At 40.8% G+C, this 20,185-nt stretch overlaps 1 protein-coding gene and 1 long non-coding RNA gene across 10 annotated transcripts in view; one reads left to right on the top strand and one right to left on the bottom strand.

Annotated features, from left to right (window-relative positions):
- Positions 1 to 299: 299 nt before the first annotated feature.
- LOC131237903 (uncharacterized) overlaps positions 300 to 20,185 on the bottom strand; it is a 21,265-nt gene continuing 1,379 nt past the window's right edge. For 2 of the 4 annotated variants that reach the window (XR_009167456.1, XR_009167455.1), the window contains exons 2-6: positions 19,281 to 19,482; positions 7,181 to 7,264; positions 6,789 to 6,994; positions 1,361 to 1,505; positions 300 to 460 (exon numbers count right to left, since the gene is read on the bottom strand). This is a non-coding gene — a long non-coding RNA (uncharacterized LOC131237903). Of the gene's footprint in view, positions 461 to 1,360; positions 1,506 to 2,194; positions 2,254 to 6,788; positions 6,995 to 7,180; positions 7,265 to 19,280; positions 19,483 to 20,185 lie in introns of all 4 variants that reach the window. The other 2 variants (XR_009167457.1, XR_009167458.1) reach the window with 2 other exon arrangements.
- The window catches only part of LOC131237902 (uncharacterized), a 24,753-nt gene continuing 18,011 nt past the window's right edge, over positions 13,444 to 20,185 (top strand). For 3 of the 6 annotated variants that reach the window (XM_058235952.1, XM_058235956.1, XM_058235953.1), the window contains exons 1-2: positions 13,480 to 18,157; positions 19,193 to 19,981. In XM_058235952.1, coding sequence (XP_058091935.1) covers positions 13,607 to 18,157; positions 19,193 to 19,981 — 5,340 coding nt within the window. In that variant the 5' untranslated portion in view covers positions 13,480 to 13,606. Of the gene's footprint in view, positions 18,158 to 19,192; positions 19,982 to 20,185 lie in introns of all 6 variants that reach the window. The other 3 variants (XM_058235955.1, XM_058235954.1, XM_058235958.1) reach the window with 3 other exon arrangements.

Below are 20,185 nucleotides of genomic sequence, written 5' to 3'. Positions count from 1 at the left end.
GGACGGCGTGGACATAGAGTACATAAATCAATGTGGACCCCTCGGCAAGGACCACACCGTCTCGGGTAAGGCCGGGGCAGCACCTAATCTGCTACCCTTTCAGAACCGTTGCTCCATTCCTATTCTTAACCACCTAGGCCCAGAAATCAAAAGGTTAAGATCGTCCTATTGAACAGACTCCCTGGTCATGAACCACCCACTTTGGGGCCTAACAAATAAACGGTCTAGATCATGGAACCACGGCCCCACTAGCACAAACTAAAATCTCGAGTGTAGCGTGCATAACCTCGGCCCAAAGGAAAGAATCATGTGCATTTTCGTAATTTCGCAAAAGCATCATACAAATCATATGTAAGCTTACAGTGACCGTTCGAAGGACTTGTTACCTGTCCAATGGCAAACAAAGGTATGGAATTGTTGGCATTTTGTCATTTTGCTGCAGTGCACTTCACTAATCCACCTGTCAAAAGAGCATCAACAGATACCTAACTTATAAGCTTAGCTAATCCCACACGCGCGTGTGGATCTCGCATCCCCTCTAAATGCTTTCACATGTGCCAACCTGGCACATGCCCATCAGGCGGACCCCACCATGTCTGTAGATCCACAAGAAGAGAAGAACTTTGATACTCTGGCAGAGTGTGATGGATGATACACATGCACTTAGAAATTGCATACGTGGCATGCAAGAAAGTCATTTGGACTGTCCAAGTTATGGTTCCCCAGGTTAGATGAATCATGAACCAAAATTTACACCAATTTGATTACCTGACCATCAGATTGGTGGATAGTTATTGGATGGTTTTAAAAAAAAAAAAAAATTTAAATAAAAAATCCAACAGTCTCTGTTTCAAGAAACAAATTTCTAGGAACCAGAGTTTAGGATCGTTCAAATAATCTGATTTTTGTGACTGAGACTTGGGAACAGCGGGTCCCACAATTTAGTCAGTTTAACTTGAGTTAACACAAGCTAAATGTGGAATTTCTGAGTGCCTGTGTATCAAGCATCATATGTTGCCTGAGTAGCATATAACTCCCCCCTACAAGAATCTGTCTTGTCCAATCATCAAGTGGGCCAGCATGATCCTCCGGGGACAACGCTCTGATGTGGTGGGGCCCACCCAATGGGCAAGCTAGGATGATCTGCACGTGCGACCTGCATAGAGGAAGCTGGATGTACATGCATGTGGAATTATCAGACAGCTTATTTTATTACATTCAAAAAAGATCGACTGTCACCAATTCCACTTGCATGATTTTGCTACTACAGTTTTGAAGCATACATATGCAAGAAAGAGAAGTAAAACAGAACAAAAGCACTATCAATATCATTAGCAGCAAAAAAGAAAAGAAATTCTACCTATTTCCATCGCCTTGATCTGAAGCAATCCCGGCATGAAAGATGGCGGGGAACGAAGCTCCAATTCCAGAACCCATGTTAGAAAAGGCAAGTAAAACCGCCAATTTTCATTGTTTCATCGAAACTCTGATCTTTGATTTTTGAACTACATGAAAATGAGCTAGTTTGATTATTATCTGAAAATCAGCTTCCGGGTTTCAAGATCATCGAAAGATCAGAAAGGTTGCATGATCTGAGAATCGGTTGCGGGGTTCTCAAGATTCTATGAATCCCAAGATGAGTCTATTTGAGTTTTTCGTGGTTAGAATTTCAATCTGTAGATGTCTTTTGTATCACAACCCACCTTTAGATGAATCCATGTGATTTTTGGATTTTGAACTTCCATGAAATAAGCTTGACGGATCATTATCTGGAAATTGGTTTCTGGGTTTTCAAGATCATCAACAGATAGGTAAGACAGCATGATCTGAAAATCAGTTAATGAGTTTTCAAGATGATGCAAATCCAGAGAAAAACAGACGAGTTTCTGTAGTTCGAACTTTTCACTCTATCACTCTGTACAATGAGATGATCGCAACCCAACTAAATAGAATTCATGTGATTTTCGATTTTAAACTACATAATGATGAATTTGGCAGATCGTTATCTGAAAATTGGTTTCTGGGTTTTCAAGATCACGAAAAAATGAGAGATAGATGATAATCTCAGATTTAGTTACTGGGTTTTCAAGATCATGAAACTGAAGGGCGCGTAGCTTCGAGTTCCTGCCATTTGAATTTTAATGCACAGAGCCTTGTACTCTTATAGTTGCACAAAGTAGAGGTCAGATTCTACCTGTTTCCATCTCGAGTTTCTGCCCTTTTTTAAATTTTAATGTGCAGAGCCATGAACTCCTACAGTTACACAATAGAGGTCAGATTCCACTTGTTTCCTTCAGACGCTACATTTTCTAGAACAGAGTCATTGTGGGAGGCAGTCAACTTGTTTTCTGTAGCTTCTTTTACCATGGAATTATTTCTACTAAGCTCCTTCAATCGTACTCAAAAACTGAATTTTCTGTTCCTTTTTCCTTTATTCATAGGATTTTTGTGAGGTCAGAATTAAAACCAAACTACAAGTATCTGTCTTTTCACTTCCTCATTGGATTATTATTATTTTTTTATTTTTTTTGTCCTTCGGATCAAGAATTAAAAAGAATTGTTTAGGGGAAAATGAGAAGAATCAGACATGTTACATTTCAATTATCAATTCATATTGTCAATATGGTGGGCCAAACTGTTGTGGGGCCACCATGCTAAAACCATCGCAATCAGAAACTCCAAATCAACCCAAAAGTGGCTTGCAAACAGATGACTTAGATTTAAAAAGGAAAAAAAAAGGCCATTGTTGTAATAACTATCCATTCCAGATCATAGATCAAATGGTTGGCACTGAGTGATTAGTAATCCTGGGTGGGCTACTAGATAGATAACCAAGATCAATGCAGTTTCTCAATGATGAGGACATCAAGCGCACACGCACACGCACGCCGCCCACATGCGCATGCACACCACCCCCCCTACGCACGTACATACGAAAGCGGGCCCCACTGTCGATCTGGCTCGATGACAAAGTCCAGGGAGAGCCTTCTAATTAGAAGACGAAGTTTTGATTCAAAATATCAGGCCCGATAGTCAAGAAAAGCCCATTAGACGATCTCATGATCGTGGCCCACTAGTCGGATTAAGTTCATATTTTAGGTTTTGCTTATTTATGTTATTAAGAACATCATAAACACTTTAGATTTCTTTAATTAGTTTTTATTTTGGTTTACTTCATCACCAAGTAATAGGTTGCGCATAAGGCGCGAGTTTTAGGGGTATATGGTTTTCCTATAAATAGGCACCTCTTGTGGTTCTTTTGATTCATTGAAGTTGAAAAAAAATTCTTGCGTGTTTTTCTATTCTTTGAGTTTTTGAGTTGTGGAAAAATTCAAGTGGGCATAAAGCCCTCTCTTTAAGAAGGGCTAACTACCGTGGTGTGAAGCTCCGTTTATCCCAATCCGTCCCTCCATCTATTCTACAATCATCTTCATTTCGAATCCGCTTATTTTACAGCTATTCGTCTCTCTACAGCCAGTTTCCAGAATCTGACCATGCAAGAGGGCTGAAACTTTGGCGGAGCACCATGCCCAGGCCGTTCGTCCGATCGACGTGGGATTTTGGGGTATTGAAGACCCAAGAAGGCCCTTTTTGGGTTCGTGGGCCCCACGCACGTGCGGCCAACCATTAGTGCACGTGCATCAGCCCCCCTGCTATCCACGCATGCGAGTTGGTTTTAGGTTCTTTTCTCCTCTCTTTTACTCTTCTTTCATCTGATTTCTCTAACCCTAGATTGTCCTAAATCCCCAATATCTACCCATTTTCTCACCTTAGGGTTCCCTAAATTAAAATTGGTGAATCCCTTGGATTAAGGGCTGGTTACTGTGCATGTGTGGATGATTTTTATTTCCCTTTGAGCATCGTTTAGTCCATAATTTTACTGATCTAGTCCTAGCCTATATAGGCCTGGAGTACTGCAGGGGCATTTTCACACTGGGCTCGAGTGAGGTCGCTTGTGGGATGCAGGGGCACACTCAAGGGGGGTGACCCATGCGATTTGGGGCCCACGGGGGAGGTCTCATGTTCGAGACTCCTTACCAGGGGTGATTAATGTGCATTTCACACCAAGCTCGAGTAGGGTAGCCCGTGGGATGCAAGGACACACTCGGAGTGGGCGGCCCATGTGATTTGGAGCCCACGAAAGGGGTTCAGCCGAGGTCCTAACCCATGAGATGTGGGGCTTGGGCTATGAGATAAAGGGATAAATTCGTCATACTCTAACAGTTCGAGCTTTTAGAGCAAGTGGTTAATTGTCCTGCATCAATAATTCTCCTTCATTAAGATTAGGTCAATGGAAGTTCAAATTTGGTTTTATAAATATATTTTCCAATTGGATAGGGTGGGGCCCCTTGTGGGATGCAGGGGCACACTCTGAGTGGGTGCAGCCCACGGAGGAGGTCTCGTGTTCGAGACTCCTTACCGGGGGTGATTAATGCGCATTTCACATCGGACTCGAGTAGGGTAGCCTATGAGATGCGGGGACACACTCGGGGTGGGCAGCCCATGTGATTTGGGGCCCACGAAGGGGGTTCGGCCGAGGTCCTAACCCATGCGATGTGGGGCCTGGGCTATGAGATGAAGGGATTAATTCGCCATAATCTAACAGTTCGAGCTTTCGGAGCAAGTGATTATGGATATCACAACTATCAATAATGAGGAAAAGCCCTCAAATTGCAACTTACACTGCTTTCAAGTTGGACTTGAAAGGATTGTATTGTAGTCGTAACTACAGTCTCGTGCCTATTCCCTTTATATAGATATTAAAGAAGGCAACTACAATTTGGTCATTTCCTCTTTATTGAAGTTACTGTTGCAGCTAAATTCAATTCAGGAGTGCATCTAAATGCATCCTTAATCGACAACACTGTTTAATTCATGTTTAAGATCTCAGCTAGTGGCAATACATATACACTGACACATTGTATCTGAAGCTCATCGGATGTGCCATAGGTAGTGTGGTGTGCTTTCTTATAATAGTTTCATTGGTGAATAGACAAAGCCAGTATATCCGATAGGCTGGTACTTGCTAGCTGATACACTGCCCAAGAAATGCTATTTTGAATATAAATTGCAAAATGCTTCTTCAGTCATTTTCTCGCAGAATGATATTCTCGATTGTGCTGTCTTTGGGCTTGGATCCTGGGTTTTCAACATTGGAGGTGAAACAGAGAAATAAAGCTCCTGTGATTATTTTCTCCCCTCGAACATTTGAGTGTCTGTGCTTTTATATGCAAAATGCATGTATGGTGGTGTTGGATTAATAAACCATGGAACATTGTGATACATCTTGTTCTCACAAATTTCTCAGTAAATGAATTTTTCAGGAGATTCTATTTTTGAGGCTTTTCTCGAGATATTATTAGGAAATCTCGCTAAAATTAATAAATTATTATAAATTAATTAGTCCTAAATTTTTAATTATATAACTATTAATGAATTAGATACGAATTTAAAAATAAATAATTTAAAAAAAGTTTATTATAAATTAAAAGCTAGTCCTAAATTTTTAATTATATAATTATTAATGAATTAGATATGACTTTAAATAATTTTCACATAAATATTGGTAGGGCTGTACATCGCCAAGCTCGGCTTGACTCGCCCGTGCTATACTCGAGTTCAAGCTCGAGCTCAACATTGAAGCTTGGCTTGTTTGCCAAAGCTTTTGAGTCGATCTTGAGTCGAGCTTACCACGGGTCAAGTCGAGCTTGTTCACATGTCAACCCAATGCCCAATCCGACCCAACCCAGCGCCCAACCCGACCCAAACCCGCACCCGACTCAACCTAGCGCCCAACCCGACCCAACTCAGCCCCCACCCCGACCCAAACCCCAACCCGACTCAATCCAGGGCCCAACCCGACCCAGGACCTAACCCAAATCAAAAATAAAAATTCAAAAAATCTCCAATCATACTAATCCATGATCTATGTATATATAAATTAGAAGGAAAAAAAAAAAAAAACAATAATCACATACCTTTGTGGTGGCCGAATGGGCTGAGCTTGAGACGAGTCGGGATTGGGAGCGGGTTGAGAGAAGTCGCCGAGTGGGCTAATTCGAATCGGGTTGCGACTTGGGCACGGATCAGGGAGTTGAGATCCAGGAGAATGAGAGAAAGAGAGAGATAGAGAGGGGCAGAGAGCTCCTCGGGCGGGCGGAGATGGCGGGCTGCGGGGGGCTGGGTAGGGTAAGGGAAAGAGAGGGAGGAGTTGGGTAGGCTCAAGTAGGGTATATGTGTATATATATATATATATAAAACTCGAGCCGAGTCGAGCTCAAGCTTCGAGTTGAGTCGAGTCGAGTTGATATGCACCATGCTCGAACTTGGCTCGAACTCAACTCGAGCTTTTTAAAAGTAGCTTGACTTGTCCCGAGTCAGCCCTTCAAGCCGAGTCAATCCAAGCTGACTCGAGCTGAGTCGAGAGAGCTTTTTGAGCTAGCTTGACTCATGTGCAGCCCTAAACATTGGGAAATATCAGCAATAAAATTGCAAAAAAGGGAAAAGTGGCAATATTTTGAAAATCTCGTGATAACATCGTGATAATATCATTTCATTAATATTTCGCAAGAATATCACGAGATTTTCAAAATTGTGGTAATATTTGTCACATTGCCAGGAAAACCCAAATAGAGGGTTCCATCAAGCCAAATATCATCGTAATAACCATCATTTCACATGAAAGTATGTAAAAATATGGAGCATCATATAGCTAATCATAATACACAGATAATATGTAAAAGTATACAATGAATGCTGAAACCTGGAAAAAACAATCAGCTCTTTACCTTGTCAAATTTAGAAACATGTCAAACACTGAGTATCCAATATCCAGCTAGTGTCCAACATGGCAAGTACCTTTAATACACGATTTCCGAACTCTCAGTTTCCTTTTTCTTCCTTTTTAATCAGATTCTGGGTTTCAGCACAAGAGATACAGTTGTTTTCAGCAGTTCTCTCGACTGTTTGAACATTTCAAAATTCCTCAATGAACCTGCAAAAATATCACCTTCTATCATCAGGCATGTAACAAGGACTTTCCATAGTGCCTAAGATATGCACCCAAAACACATGTTCATGCAGCAATCAGGGCAGTTGTTCCTTCCCTCCTTTGATGGATTTAAATATACACTACTCAAATACATGGGATACATTTCCATTCATCTTGCTATACCTTTACCTGTGGTAAATTGAAGATATATGGGATGAAATCCAGTCGTCCCATTTTCCGTACCTTCTACATGGCATGTGCCTGATGATGGAGCTGTTCATTCAAAACATGAATGGATCATAGACCAAAAAAATTTATGGTGTCACTGTGACAGGACAATCCTAACCATTTAAAGAAATTCAAAGAAAAATAACTAAAATCTGGTGAAAAATAAAAAAGATTAAGAAATCAAGATTGTCTTTTGTAATTGTATATGAGACCGAGTTAGGTTTTCTAGATTTGCCGCGGCGGACACCTGGGTTTGAGGCCTCTCATTCTCTGGTTGTTCAAAATGACAAAATAGAAGATCTAGTCCTCAGTTTTCAGAAGTTTTCTCTACCAGTTCTTACTGTAGCACAGCAGCGCTTGAATTCCAAGGTTTCAGATTCGAAGTGCTTCTTTTTCTTCCTTTTTTCTTCCATATCTTTCCTAGATCATTGCTTCTTAAGATCATTAGTTGAAAGATTCCTTAGAAGGCAATTAACAATGTGTGATTCTCTTTACCAATAAAGTATACCATTGAGGCATGTTTGGATACACAGAATCCATGCAGGAATGGAAATTCTTTTCCACCAATAAGACAGTTGGCCGTTTTGACACATGGATTCTACACGGCATTCATTACTCTCATCCATGGTCAGAATTCTCTAGCACAAGAAACAAGATGACTATTGTCTAACGAATTTGAGGATTCCACTTGCTATCCAAACAGGCACCTGATTTTTGGAATCCTATTTTCTACAATAACCATGGAAATTATCATTGAGTAATGATTACCTTATGCATGGAATCCACATATCCAAACACACCATAAACGTGTATACAAAGGGTATCTTGTACTTTTCATCTTTGTTGATAAAAGAGTGAATAGGGGACCCAAAAGAAGCATCTATTCAACTCCCTCAAGAAGCATCTATGCAATTCCCTGCCTCCCCTCCCTCCCTCTATCATGTTCTCCTTCTCACTTCTCCCCTCTTCTTTCTTCTTATTTTATATACTCCATGACATGGTATCAGAGAGGGGAGACAAATGTAAACTGTGTGATACCTATCCCTAAATTGATCCATTCTCCCCTAGTCCCTGATCCATTCTCCGAGTTGCATGGTATCTAGAAGACCATATCCTTACTGCTTGTAGGCATACAGTTAACATCTGTAGCCATACAGCATTGCATGCACATTCCTGATCTTGTGGTAGACACTGATTCATCCCTGACGAGGGATCCAAAATCAGATCATGTTATCTGAGACGTAGTGTGTGACAACAGTTTAACAGAAAAGCTGTGCAAATGATGAAATCTGGTGAATATTTTGTGTGTGTGATCTGGTTCATATCAATCTGTGTGTGCATCTGGTGTGTGTGAATCTGTAAAGATCAGGTGCCAGATTTTATCATCTCTTGCCTCAAGTTGAGGCATGGATCTGTGCGTGTGATCAGATCTGGGTATGTGCCTATCTGATCTGGAATATGAAGTTGGGACTTATTTTTGGATGTTAAAAATTGTTTTTTGGGCAGCAGATACCGACTTAGTTTCATTTATAAAGATATGCCATTGGATGTTAAAGATGATTCCTAGTATAGACAATGAAGATAACTATCAATTTATGAGTTGGTTAGTGAACAGTATGGGCTCATGGCAGAATAATGTCATGCTGTTCTTAAAGCTTGCCAAAGAGATTTGGAATGCAATATGGGATATGCATTCAGAAGAAAGACTGATTATTATGCAGGTGAGGAATAAATTGAACACGTATTGGAGTTTACCATCTCATGGGAAAGAAGATTATGAAATGGCTTAGAAGCCACGAGATGAAACAAGGTTGATGTAATTCCTGGAGTGATTGAATCTTGAATTTCATGATGTTCGGGTTTTAACTGTAACCATAAAACTTTCAAAATTTAGAATTTCAACCATCTTATGCAATTTGATGAAAATGACCCTAGTCTAAAGAAAAATCAACTAAAATCACTCATGAGGTGTTCAAACATAAAGTAATCATAAACTAAATCCTAAAGAATAATAAAGTCTAAAAAATGATGAAGATGGTCCACGATCAATGGCCCGATCATGTGATCCATGCGATCCAACAGCCCAATCGTCACATCCCTCGAATCCGAAGGTCCAAATCACTCCCTAAAGCAGCCCACATGCATCTTCCCAGTGTAGGATTTTTCAAATGCTCACACATGCACATGGGGTCTTCAACATGATCAAGGGTACTCGCCTAGCCACAGGGAAATTGGTGCAGCCCGCCTCCTCCTCTGATACGTACGCAAAGGTGTACGAGAAGTGATGTCCTCATCAAATGGCCATGGAACTGGTAGAGGCTGAGATGTTAATGGATGTCGTGGGTATAGACGAACTTGATCAAATCATTTTGTACTCGTTGCAATGAGATAAATCATACCATCAATGGGTGTTGGAATATTATCGCGAAGCCAGCATGGGCCAATTCCTCTCAAACCAATGCATCCTTGGAAGAATCTAGAAGGTCATTTGTGATAGATGCTCAACAAGTCCAACATTCAACTCAAGGTGTTCCATAACGGTGGTGGCCATAACCGTTACCGTTATGATACATACCATAAGGCCCCCAACGGTTGTTACAGCCTTTTATTTATTTATTTTTGAAAAAAAAAAAAAAAAAACTGTTTCTGGACCGTTACAGGTTGTTTTTCTGTAACAACCGTTACGGCTATTTCAGCCCCGTAACATGTAACGGTTACAACCATTACAGTGACATAACAGCCGTTAAGTAACCATTTTTGCATACCATGATTTAACTACCCCATGCCTCATGCGACAATGTTTCCATATCTTGAGAATAGTATGCAAGTATTTTGCAATCAAACAGAAGGATAATGCCTCTTTATCTAAAGATGCATAAGCCCAATCAGGTACCTCCAGATCTACCTTACATTTTCTCAAAACTCATTTCCTTGGGTTTTCACTAGCGGGTTTTTTAACACATGACTAGTAAGATGAATTTTTAGTCCCTTGACAAATGTCATCCTAATCGATATGTGATTCCAACAGATAAAACCAGCTCTCCAATTGTTGACAAAGGTTTCGTCAATTTTATCAATTACCTTTCATTTTCGTTTGTGTTATATGTACCTAAATTTCCTTATGGTCTACTTTCAGTTTATAGCATTACAAAGTCCCTAAATTGTTTTATTTCCTTCCCAATATGTTTTTTACGATCTCAAGATGAAGAAGATCATTGGTAGTGGACATGAGCAGGGACCTTATTTTCTTAACGATGACATTATCATTGTTGTTGTTTTGTTTAAGAGTCATAGAGAATATGTGTCTCAATGTCATTATAGGTTAGGCCATACCTCACTGTCTAGTTTAAAGTTGTGTCTTCCTTTTGTTCCTAGTTCTAGTGACTTAAGCTATGAAACTTGTGAATATTCAACATCATTGAACGCGTTTCCTCCTAGGGGAAATAGACGGACCACTGCCCCTTTTCAAGTGATTTCACTTTGATGTTCAACATAGCTCCAACTACATTATATCTTAGCTTTAAAGTTTTTTGTTTCACTTATTGGTGATTACTGTAGAATGACTAGGATTTGTCGTATGAAATCAATGAGTGAAGGTTTACTTCGTTTATTAATAAATATAGTATTAGTGCCAAAGTTTTATGATCTGATAATGCTGGAGAGAATTTGCCGTGGAAGTTTGTCCTGTACTCATAGAAACGTGGGATTTATCTGAAACTTCATGTGCTCAAACACCTCAACAAAATGGTGTGGTTGAGAGGAAGAATCACCATCTCCTTGAGGAAAATTGAGCACTTCTTGTCAAAAGGAATGTCCCAAAATATTTGTGGAGTGATGCTTTCTAACTATTTGTTTTTTAACTAAAAGATTGTCCTCAAAAAGCCTTGGACGGCAAATGACCAAACCCCATACTTACGACAAATAGTGAGATTTTTTCTGTAGGCCCTCGATTGTTTGGTTATGCATGTTTTGTTCACATTCTTGATCATACAATGATAAATAAGTGCCAGATGTATAGTGTGTGTGTGTGTGTGTCGCCGCATGTGCTTTTAAAGGTAACGAAAAATTTATTAAAACACCACAGCAATCTCAACAATGTTTGTGACCGATATTGTTAAAGATGCTCTTTCTGATGCCAACTATAAAAGGGTATGTATGAGGAAATGGAAGCCTTGGGAAAAAAAAAAAATGTAACTTGGGAAATGGTGTCCTTAGTCCTTACCTGAGGGAAAATTTATCATTAGATGTTGTTGGATATATACAATCAAGTACAAACTCAATGGTTCTATTGAGTGTTACAAGACCCATTTAATTGCGAAGGTACATAATCAGACATATGTTGCTAATTATTTTGAGACTTTCTCTAATTTCCTACTTGACCTCAGTGAGAGTGGTTATTTTCCATTAGTTCCTACTTGACCTCAGTGAGAGTGGTTATTTTCCATTAGTTCCTACTTGACCTCAGTGAGAGTGGTTATTTTCCATTATCGTGGATCTAAGGGGGGCCCTATTTCAATTAGACGTTAAAAAATGCCTTTCATCATGGAAGTTTGACCAAAGAAGTGAATATGGAACCTCCACCTGGTTTTCTCTTTTAGCAAGCATGGAATATGGGCTTAAGAGTCTCCTCATGCATGCTTTGACAAGTTAGATGAGCCAAATGGCCTTAAAAGGTCTCCTTAGGTAAGTGTGTCTTAAAGCTATCAGAGGAGATTGGAATGGTGGGATTTAAGCCAATTGATTTGTCAATGGCAGTGTTTTGAATAGCGTAGGGTGAGATAGTAGGATCTTTCGGGGTACCCACATGTCAGTGATGGAGGTCTTTGAGAGGGCCAAATTTCTTGTGAAAGAGTGGATTTATTGTATTTTCGCCTCTAGTTAAAGGTTGTGGCTAGAAGAGACTGATGTTGGAAGTTTGTCACCTGTTTACGTTCTTTGAATATAAGTTGCATTATCATTCGAAAAGAAGAAGAAGAAGAAGAGAGAAGTGAAATTTGCTCACAATTGCATGTTTTCTTTCATCTGTCCTTCAAGGCCTATTGATAAGCGGTAATCCATGGGAAAACAAAGGAATTTGTAATCATTATTTCCCAAGGTATATTGAGGAATGGATTCCAAGGGATTCCATTTTAAGTGGGATGTTTGATTTGCAGGTAGAAATCTCCACTTCATCTCACAAGGTCACCTTGGATCTTGTGCATGAGAATTGTGGAATTGGAAAAGTGTAATGATTACAGTAGCAATCCGTGTTTCCCTTTGCAAATCAAACAAGAGAAAAAATAATGCACTTTGTTTTTTCCATGGATTCGCTCTTATCAAACAGGCCCTCAAATTGTCTAGGCTCCATGATGGATATGATGAGCCATGGATAATATGGGATTCAGGTTGACTTTTGCTCAGTCATAGGCTCATAGCTGACTAGCTTACATAACACTAATTGAATAGGAATGCTAATGTGGCCACTTTCATGGGTACATGCAGTGTGCTCAGAGCTTTTGGAAAACACGTGGTATAGTCCAATCATTGACCTAGACTGTCCATTCATTCCATAGTGCTACTGGCAAATGAGAATAAAAATGTCACACCGGTCAGATGATTATGACCCTTTTGAGTGTTGGTCTTTTTTCATAGTTGTACATTTTAGGAGCCATAGTGTGGATGGTTAGCATCCGCTGGCCAGGTGCATCTTAAGAATCATAAACAATCCAAAAATCCAAGACTGGGCCCATCAAATAGATGCTTCAAGTTGATGATGGACCTATTTCACTGCACTTGATCTTGACCATCCATTTTCTCATGCTACTGGTTGGATGGTTAGGATCATCTGATTTGTATGTTTTTTGCACCATGCCCTGGAAATTGTTGAGCATAATTAATGGACAGTCTGGGACAGTCCAGATCAATGACTTTTCATGTGTCAGTCCATATTAATATTGGACTGTCCCATGTGTCATCCAAAAGCTTCAGCCATAATGCTAACATGCCCATGAGGTTGGGCACATTCCATTCCCATTTAAAAATAATTGGAAATGTTTAAGAAAATTATGGATAAAAATACTGAACTAAAAAATTACATAGACGCGACCCTTTATCTTGGGTTTCCGCCTTTCCGGTTCAAGTGGTTCCATCATCTAGATACCATGTGGTACCTTTATTTATATATTTATTGCTCTTTTTCTCTCTTTCAAATGGATTTTATTTTTTTTGGTGATAGAAGTCTGATTGCCTGAGTTTAAAGTTCAGGTTTTTCTGCCCTCACAGTTTTCTTTTCTGCAGAAGATTGAAGCCGAAACCAAAGAGTTTAGCTGTGAGCAGCTAGACAAAACTGTTTTAGAGCTAAAGTCAATTGAATTGGAGGAAAAACCACAGGAGACAGCTGATATTTTGATGGCTGAAGATCCTGTGGTGAACACGATCTCAACAGAGAACAAAAATTCCAAAGATGAGATCAACAGCATTCCTGCAAAAGAGAGCAGCAGAGGCATTACTGAACCTGTTGCTTTAGAGAAACAGCTGAAAGTTGAAGATGGGCAGCATAACCCATCTTCCAAAACTGAGGAAATCATCACAAAAACGGAAGAAACAACTCAAGAAAATGACGGCATTTTACTGGAAACTGATGAAAATGAAGCTGCAAATTCTAGTATCAGAGTGGACCATTTTACAGAATCATCTTTGCAAGTTATGGGTACTTTAGAAGGAGCATTGGAAACTTCCAATGCTGGCGAGAAGAGAGAAGATCCGACTCCAATCATCGCAAAGGAATTGGAGAATGACTCCCAATTGCAGAAACAACACATATCTGAGTCAGAAGAGGGGAAACATAGAATAAAGAAAACAGATTCATCAGAAGCTGAGGTTTCAGAAGAAATAGAAGGTGAATCCTCCAAAATAGTCTCTGAAGATCGAAATGTTGGATCTATAGAAGAAAGAGACAAACCCGGAAAGGAGAAACCAATCTCAGCCATTGGCCTTGACGAACCATCAGTTTCACAGGCTGCAGTGGCAACGGATCCGGTAGAACATGAAAAGGGAAGTAAGAACAATGAAGACTTGCCAGGCTCGGCGGCTGAAGAACAGAATCTTGAAGTGGGTGCTGGAAGTGAAATCAAGGAAAGGGAGATTGAAACAGAAGAGACTACAGAGAAGAATGATGGCAAATCTGTAGCTTGCCTAATTGAAGAAACAGATCATGAGAAGCTCAGCCTCAGACAATTCAGCAGTTCAGACGCAGATGGACAGATACCTGTATCAGCCGATCACAGCAAGCTGATGGAAAGTGAAGTTCAACACGAGGAGAAAGTATCAAATCAGAGTTTCAACACCATATCTGTTGCCCAGGTTTCCGATGAAGAAAGCCAGCAAAAAGGCGGACCTGCATCTGAAAAGATTGATAGAACTGCTGAATCAGTGTCAGATGAGCAGATTGTCAAAACAAATACTGCGGGTCGAGATGCTGATGAGGCTTCCGTTGAAAAGCACTCAGACGTTTCATCTTCAGGTGAGGTGCCTGAAGGAAAAACGGATTTGGGGAAAGTTGGTGCGACTGAAAGCGTGGAAGCAGAGGATTGTGAGGAAGAGGGAAGCATAGACAAGGACCTTGATGCTGACGCTGTACACATCAGACAGGAATCAGAAGAAAGTAGGTTACAAGAAGACAGAATAGAAGGGAAGGAGATTGAAACAGTCACGACAGATCCAAACACCCAAAACAATGAAACGAAGAACGAGAATAATGAAGAAAGCAGTGCATTGGTGCATGACAAGAAGATTCGTCAACCTAATGATGCAATTCAAAACATTGAAGAAGAGATCCGACAGAAAGAGGATGCTGCATATGTTACAACAGTAACGGAAGAGACAAGCTTACAGAAAGCTGAATTAGAAGAGCAGAAGCCCAAACAGGCCGCTGATATTGCATCAGAAGAGAAGAGTCGCGAAACAAATGAGGCAGACTCACAGCTTGAAGAAGTTGAAGGTGTGAAGATTGAGGAAACATCCATTCCAGCATCCGAAATTCCCCCAGTTGGTGAAAGTGATGGCGCAGACAAGGAGAAGCCAGATGAACTGCCAGTTATACAAGCTTTAGTCAAAGAAATCCCACAGAGAGATGAAAGCCAAGATAATGAGCCCAAGTGCGTGAGCAAACCAGTACCAGAAGAGAAGAATGCTGAAGAAATCATTGAGACGGGGATTGAGACCGCAGAGATACAAAAGGAGGAAGAAAGCCCACATGAAGTACCATCTACTGAGGCAGAAGCAAATGCAAGAAAGAAGATTCAAACTGAAGCAGATTTTCTAGAGAAGAACGCTGATATTTCATCCATTGCACCAGCATCAAAGGAGATGCCCTTATTGAAAGAAGAAGGTGAGAAAACCTTACAGAAAGCTGAATTAGAAGATGAGAAGCACGAACAAGGCGCTGATATTGTGTCCGAAGAGAAGAGTCACGAAACAAATGAGACTGGCTCACATTTTGAAGAAGTTGAAGTTGTGAAGACTGAGGAAACATCCATTCCAGCATCCAAAATTCCCCTAGTTGGTGAAAGTGATGGCGCAGACAAGGAGAGCCCAGTGGAGGTGAAGCCACTGGAACTGCCTGTTATACAAGCTTTAGTCAAAGAAATCCTACAGAGAGATGAAAGCCAGGATAACAAGCCCAAGGGCGTGAGCAAACCAGTACCGGAAGAGAAGAATGCTGAAGATATCATTGAGACAGAGAATGCGACTGCAGAGATACAAAAGGAGGAAGAAAGCCCACATGAAGTACCATCTACTGAGGTGGAAGCAGATGCAAGAGAGAAGATTGAAACTGAGATTCGAAGTGAAGCAGATTTTCTAGAGAAGAACCCTGATATTTCATCCGTTGCACCAGCATCAGAGGAGATGCCCTCGCTGAAAGAAGAAGGTGAGCATGCAAACATCATCCCTCAAACAGTACCCAGCGAGCGTGATTTCGATTCATTGCCCACAACGCAGGAAGCTACTGGTGGCACCGATATAGTGTACGAAAATCCAGCAAAAGCTTCAGATATAGCATCTGAAGAGGAAGTTGAAAGAACAGCTGATGCCAATACCAGCAGCAGTGAGATTTTGGTAGATGATAGTTCAGATAAAAAGCTTCAGGAGTTCTCTGAATTGAAGTCCGAAGAACGGGTGGTAGAATCAGTTCACGTGAGGGAGAAAACAGATGAACCACAGGTTACACAAGCTTTAATTGAAGAAAGCTTGCAGAAACACAAAATCAAAGGTCAGGGGCCAGAGAAGGCAACCGAACTGGTACTGGAAGAGAAGAATGCTGAAGAAATCATCGTGACAGAGAATGCTGCTGCTGAGATCCCAAAGGAGGAAGAAAACCCACACGAAACACCAGCTACTGAGACTCCAGCGGAAGAAGATACTCAAGATCATGGTCTCAAAACAGCAGACACAAGAGCAAATATCAAAACTGAAATTCCAATGGAAGAAGAAATTCAAGAGAATAATGTCGACGCTTCATCTGTTCCACCAGTGGAGGAGACGTCCACACAGCAAGAGCAAGGACAGCAGGCTAACATTGTCCCTGAAACAGTATCCAAAGACTGTGATTGTGATGCATCATCCACAATGCAGGAAGTAATCAACAGTGGCGAAATAGAGTACGAAAGGCTAGCGAAAGCTTCAGATAAAGTACCTGAAGATCAGGAAGCTGAAACCAGCAGCAGCCAGATTTTGGTAGATGATAGTCCAATTGAAAAGCTTCATGAGTCCTCCGAATTGAAGCCTGAAGATCAAATTCCAATTGGAAATGGAACCCAAGATAAGCATGTGGAAGAAAGGTGCTTGCAAGGAGAAGTCGAGGGTGATAAACTCGAAGAAGTCACAGCAGCAGTATCTGAAGATAAAGAAACAACTTCAGAAACTGAGACCATACGTGAGATTCGCAAGGACAAGGAAAGCTCGCAGAAAGAAGAGAATGAGAAGCCATACAAAGCTCCTGACTTAGAAGCCAAAGATAATGTTTCTGAAGCAAAAGAAGCTGACAAAGATTTGGAAAGAGAGATTGCAGAGGAAAAGAAAGAATCATATGAAAGCACCATTTCTTCATCTACCTTGGCAGATGATAAAGCAGGAGAGAACCTTGCAGAGCCTGTAGAAGAGGTGTCAGATGAACAAGATCTTGGAACAACAGATTCAGGCAGTAAGATAGAAAATGAGGTTCCAAACAAAGAAAAGGCTCATCATATCAACGTTAATGCCTCTTATGTCTCACAATCATCAGAAGAGATATGCTCACAGAAAGAAGCAGCAGAAACCGAAGAGACCCAAAACAAAGGGGATGATATTGCAGCTGCAACACAGGCTCAGGGTGAGAAAGCCTTCGATTCGGCTTCTGAAGATACGACTGTAGAAACAGTTGTGGAGGCTGAACCTGCAAAAATCAAGATATCAGAAGGCAATGAGAGCTGCGATACGATGATTGACTCTCCATCCACAGTGAAGGCTTCAGTCGAAGAGACCACACAAGGAGCTCCTGCAGATGAGTTGGAAGAGAATACTGAGAAAAAGATTGAAAAGAGTGAGGCAACAGCTGGAACAAGCTCACAAATTGAGGAAATGGAAGGGAAGATGCTTGGCAAGGATTACGAACATCCCGAGCAGAAATTGTCTGAAATTACCAATGCTGGAGAGATTTCGAATGATGCAGATACTTCAGAGCCCATCTCAAATAAAGACACATTGGAGGGCAAGAAGATTGAAAAAACCTTCGATGCAGCACCTGAGGAACTTGAAACAACTTTTGGAAGAGAAGTCACCACGAAAGAAGTCCTAGAGAAAGAGGAGGTCCCTGTCAAGAACCTTGAAGAAAGCTTTCAGGAAGACGGGAAGGGAGTTGAGTCGCGTGAGCATGGAGCAGCTGAGTTGCACCGTGCTTCCTATAACACTACAAATGAAGAGGTCAGATTCTCATAACACTTTGACGCTTCTTTCTTTTCTTTGTTGTTATAACATGTGAAGATTTTTTTTTTTTTTTGATAATGCATTTATTACTTGATGCTTTAGCTGCTCTTGTTCTATTTTATGTGGGTGTGTGTTTTCTAGACAATATACATATACATATATATTTTCCTTTTTTGCGCACACATGCTAACCACACACACATACACATGCATACACACAAGCTTAGTTTAGTTTACATCTATGCTCTTCTTTTATTTTGTGGTTTGCGTGTTTCTTGATAATATACATGTATGTATATGTTTTCTTCTTCACGTGCACACCCATACACACATTTTTCTTTCACACATGCACCAATGTGAAGTTTAGTTTCCATCCATGCACAAGCCCATGTGCAGTTTAGTTTGCATCTAGGCATACTGGCACCCCCAACCAACAACTGCCTCTGCACTCACACAAGCGCCCACATGCAGACCCACATGCAGACGTGTAAAAGGAACGGGTTGATGTTTGGTGGGCATCAAATTGTAACACTTTACTAATGTACCATTTAAAAGCCAACCCCAAATGGTTGAGAGAAAGGCTAAGACGATGATGATGATGATGATGGAGAATAAGCACACAAACATATAGAAATAAGTAGATAAAGAGGAACACATACAACCAGTTGCATGTAAAGTTCATAAGGGACCCGGTCACATGCCAACAAGTCAAAGTGTGAAGGACATCCAAGAAGTGAGGTTGCCTGGTGCAGAAAGAAGGCTGGTCTTCATCAGCCAGACTACATGCATATGTCAAATCAGACAATTGGCATGTCTGACTTGAACCATTCATTGTTCGAATGAACCAGGCTAACTTTTGGCAAACTTCATGGTGGGTCCCAATTTATCCAGGGCTCAGATGTCCAACACACGGCACAAGCTGACACGATCCAGTTGTCATGTGAAGCTCAAATGCAGCCAGTAGTAGGTGATCATTCCTCTATGAGTGTGTGTTGACAATGAAGCTTGTACTGATATAATATCTATAAAGCAGATTCTGAGGGCAATTGATCCGCCCGTCGAGATTGAAGCTGATGAAACAAAGGATAAGGAGATCCCGGACAACAACATAGATAATTTACCTGTTCGTAATGCAGTAGCTGAAGAAACCATACAGGAAAAAAGAGGTGAGGAGCAAGATGAAACCTCTGAGTTTGTGCCTGAAGAAACTGCGCCTGAGAAGGTAGGAAGTGCCTCTGAATCAGTGTCCAAGGACCAGGGCAATGAGAAAATCACTGAGACAGAAACCACCGAGACTCTACCTTCAGTAACTGAAGAGCAAACCTGCAAAGCAGTTGAAGTGAGTGAAAGCAAGGAAAGTGCAGCTCTAGAAGAAGAGAAAACTTCAGACGGGGCAACATCAGGATCACAATTACAAATGGAAAATGAGGAAGACGGGAAGGAATTGGATTCTGGAGATAAATCAGAGAATTTTGTTGCCTTGGAGAGCAGAGAAGAGGAGATGCCAAAGAAAGAAGAAACATCAGGTACGGACTTGGAAAATGATGGAACGGAGTATGATCAGCTTGAAAAACCTGCCGACATAGTATCAGAGGTGCTTGAAACTGCTCACCAAAGTGAGGAGATCGAAAAACAGATTGTTGAGGAAGAGGGTACAGGTAAGGGCATCGATACCATACCAGCCGGAGATGAGCAGGTTGAAGAAAGCTTAGAAGAAAGTGAGGAGCACAAGATGCCCGAAGGAGCAACACCTGAATTGGACGCTGAAGATCTGAGTTGCAATACAAATGACATCTCAGAAATCACAATTCCACATGAAGAGGTCAGATAAAACAAACAAATCCATACAACCATCTCCTCTAGCTTTGGTATTGGAATAGTGCTACAGTCTGTTCTAAAACAAAAGGTAGAGAAGTGCATGTCTGAAAGAGAAATGGTGTAGATATTGGCTCCCGATTAAAATTTTTGAAGCTTTTCCTTGTGACTTTTCCTTCCATTTTCTGCTCACAAATTGAAGCTTTATTTG

The sequence above is a fragment of the Magnolia sinica genome, chromosome 2 (assembly GCF_029962835.1).
Source record: "Magnolia sinica isolate HGM2019 chromosome 2, MsV1, whole genome shotgun sequence".
Taxonomy (NCBI): domain Eukaryota; kingdom Viridiplantae; phylum Streptophyta; class Magnoliopsida; order Magnoliales; family Magnoliaceae; genus Magnolia; species Magnolia sinica.
This window is presented reverse-complemented; position numbering and strand designations above follow the sequence as displayed.